The 3,677-nt window shown below is 26.9% G+C and overlaps 1 protein-coding gene across 2 annotated transcripts in view; it reads left to right on the top strand.

The window, feature by feature from the left end:
- Nucleotides 1-3,677, top strand: part of LOC108686299 (peptide transporter family 2-like) — a 14,888-nt gene that overhangs the window by 7,447 nt on the left and 3,764 nt on the right. For both annotated transcript variants that reach the window (XM_018191537.1, XM_018191538.1), the window contains 4 exons: nucleotides 2,027-2,105; nucleotides 2,725-2,953; nucleotides 3,151-3,419; nucleotides 3,510-3,592. In XM_018191537.1, coding sequence (XP_018047026.1) covers nucleotides 2,027-2,105; nucleotides 2,725-2,953; nucleotides 3,151-3,419; nucleotides 3,510-3,592 — 660 coding nt within the window. The remainder of the gene's footprint in view (nucleotides 1-2,026; nucleotides 2,106-2,724; nucleotides 2,954-3,150; nucleotides 3,420-3,509; nucleotides 3,593-3,677) is intronic.

Below are 3,677 nucleotides of genomic sequence, written 5' to 3'. Positions count from 1 at the left end.
TATATATATATATATATATTGCACTTTATTCACTAGTGATATTTTCTATGATGTCCCCTTTTTACACGATGGCATTTAAACATCTGTTTAAGCGAGGCTTCAATAACAGCGTAATAAATATAATCTCAAACGAATACAATATTTTCTAAGATTCCATTTAAAACAGTATTAGTATTGTTGGCGTCAGAAATTAGTTACAACTTATATTACTATTTCATAACAATTTAGAATTGTGTCGCGCAATTTTAAACATCAGTGCTTTTTGTATCAACTGATAATATATCGTAATACAATTTAATTATACTTTACATTATTCACTATCGATGCTCGTCTATGTCCGTCAGAAGACAATGTTATCATTGGCTTAATTGTCAAAGTAATAACTGAAAATAGTCATCATTGTATAAGAATATTCATTCTATATAGTCTTTTCTTGGAGGAGAAACATGCTTTGAATTGTTATATTGAAGTTCTTTGTAAACAACTCTGTAAACAACTTGTTTTTAAAAATTTAATCACAAAAACAGCTGTATACAATTTATATAAATTAAATAAATATTAAACAACAAATTTATATAAATTCATTATCGGGAATTTTCTTCATTATTGTAATATATAGTTCCATATCTTATAACGTCTTTAACATAAAAGAAATCATTAGAACGTCCTTCCCAGATAACAAAAAGTGTTTAAAATCGGGTCATAAGACGTTTCTTGCGTTTAAAAGATGACTTAATGATGTCTTGTGTCACAATTTTAGACTTTGTGTTGTTGGAATTATTACTTGTGAGTCCATATTTACATTATTTCATTTTTAAATTTTATTGTCTTCCCAAGATATAACACAACATATCCCAAGATATAACACAACATATCAACATATGTATTTTAGAAAAGTAATGTTAGAGAATATCGTGTAAAAATACGAATTATCTCATACGAAGTATTTTATGTCATAGATTTATTTTGTTATCTTATTTCTGAAGTCATCCCCAATCATTAACTTTAAGACATATGACATGAATGATAAATCGGTCGGCACGACCTTCGTATTTCGATCCTCGCTGGGAAACATTAGAAAATGTGTCTACTATGTAACAATGATATATTAATCAGGTCAATGTGATTACACTAGATCTTTTTCTTTGTAAAGCTACTTTCGTAACTCGGGTCGAGTGTCTTAGCAGAAAATACAATTTCTCAGTTAGTTAAAAATTATGCTTTTATTTTAGTACCAAGTTTTAAGTTTAAAACTATGAAATTATTCTCTCAATTCGAGAAATAATTATTTTTATCATCAGAATTAATCATTTTTATATTACATGTAATTTGATTTTTTATTTAAGTCTCTTTATGTGTCAATAAATTTCTTTCAAAATTTGCGAAAATTATTATTCTTAATAAGTTATTATTCTTAAAAATTATTATTCTTAAAGCTGAGTGGTTCTTCAGCCATATTGAATCGTGATATCACACACGAGAAATGACATTGATTTTTCTTACATATATTTGTAAATAAAGAAAATTTGGATGAAACGAAACGAGATCGTTTTAAAACACTTGTACAAATGAACGAAGACTCTCCTTATATTCCCTGGTAGTTAAAGAATCGAAAAAGGCTCATAAGTAAAAATAGGCTACGCATGCGCATTGAGTAAAATTAGTAAACACACTTTACGTGCCTTTTATTATTTACTGACTGTCAAGGGAGATGAAGATAGTTTTGTCCATTTTTACAAATGTTTTAAAGCGATCTCATCATTTCATTTCATTCAAATTCTTTTTATTTACAAATGGCATGCAAGAAAATCAACGTATCGTTGATTTGACACTATGACACATTTCTCGCTCATGACGTCACGATTCAATATGACTGGAATGAGTACTCAGGAGCCTTAATATTCTAAATTGATAAAGAGAGCTAAAATTCGTTAGCATAAAATATTTTTTTTATTTTAATACATTCATATTTAATTTTGATATTTTATTATTAAGAAATGACATTTTCTTTTTAAAAAATTTTTAGAAAGTGAAGTATCCCAAATCGGTGTTTTTCATTATCAGCAATGAATTCTGCGAGAGATTTTCTTACTATGGAATGCGCAGTGAGTATATAAATTATAAATCGTCAACGTCAATTTAAGTATTAACCTCAGACATATTATACAATTTATGTAGTTTAAAAATGATGCTATGGCAATTAGAACAATTGTTCTTTTGATTATAATTCTCGTTATTAGTGCAATTTTTAATTGCAACCATATAATAAACTTCTCTAATATTTTCTATAAATTGGCAATTATATAAATTGTTTGAATATAATTCAATCTTTCTAATGAACATGTTATTGTACAAATTATAATAAATTGTAATAATCTCCAATAACAAATATGATATACATATATATGATATACATATATATATATTTTTTCTGAAATTCTTTTATATTATATATATTATTTTTATTTTTATAATATGTTTTTTATTTTTTTAACAGAATAATGTTATTATATTATAATTATCTTCTTAACAATCTAAAAAAAATATCAAATATAAAAAATTTATAACGTAGGACGAGATATTTAATTTATTTTTATTTTTAATTCTGAAATTCTGATATACTAAAAAATAATTCTAACATTGATCTTGAATCTGATTAATACATACATAATTTAATTATGTATGTAGAAGATATTAACACGAAATTATCTTTTTTATTTTTAGCCGTCCTGTCGCTATATTTATTTAACATGTTGGGATACAGTGAAAGCACATCTACAATAATCTATCATGTCTTCAGCAGTCTCGTCTATTTCTTTCCATTGATTGGCGCGATCATATCCGATTCGTGGCTTGGAAAGTTCAATACCATTCTTTATTTGAGTATTATTTACTCACTTGGACAAGTAATTCTATCTTTAAGTGCGGCAACTCCCATCAGATTGCCTGCAAAGTCAGTATAAAATATCTAAAATAACATTGAAAATTATGCACAGATATTATTAAAAAAAACTTTTCTATATCTAGAATTATATTTGAATTTAAACATTATTGGGATACAATTTAATTTTAATACCAGTTAAGTGCTGTTAATTTTTAATAGTTTTTAATTCCTGGTAACAAAAGAATAAACTTTTTTCAATTTTGCAGAGAATTTTCCATATTAGGTTTAATCCTAATAGCGCTTGGTACAGGCGGGATAAAACCTTGTGTGTCAGCTTTCGGAGGCGACCAGTTCGTCTTACCTCAACAAGAAAAACAGTTAGCGATGTTCTTTTCCCTTTTTTACTTTTCGATTAACACAGGCTCTCTAATTTCAACTATACTAACTCCGGTGATTCGTAAGACGGAGTGCTTTGGTACCGATTGTTACTTCGTGGCATTTTTGGTACCAGCCATTCTAATGATTACATCAATTGGTAACAATGAGAAAACATAAATAAAAAGAAATAAATTTCTTATTCATACTGATACAGTTTTTAGATTAATGTTTTAATTTTTATTTTTAGTTGTATTCGTCTTCGGGAAAAGAATGTACAAAATGGTCAATCCTACAGGCAATCTCATCGTTAAAGTTACCAAATGCGTTTGCGTAAGTCATATATCATCAAAATTTTAAGTCTGAAAACTCAAGATAAATATAAATGTCACCTGCAGGCTTAGATTGCAAAAACTAA

The sequence above is a fragment of the Atta colombica genome, unplaced genomic scaffold (assembly GCF_001594045.1).
Source record: "Atta colombica isolate Treedump-2 unplaced genomic scaffold, Acol1.0 scaffold172, whole genome shotgun sequence".
Lineage (NCBI taxonomy): Eukaryota > Metazoa > Arthropoda > Insecta > Hymenoptera > Formicidae > Atta > Atta colombica.
Note: the sequence above shows the minus strand (reverse complement) of the source record. Positions and strands in the feature narration are given on the sequence as shown.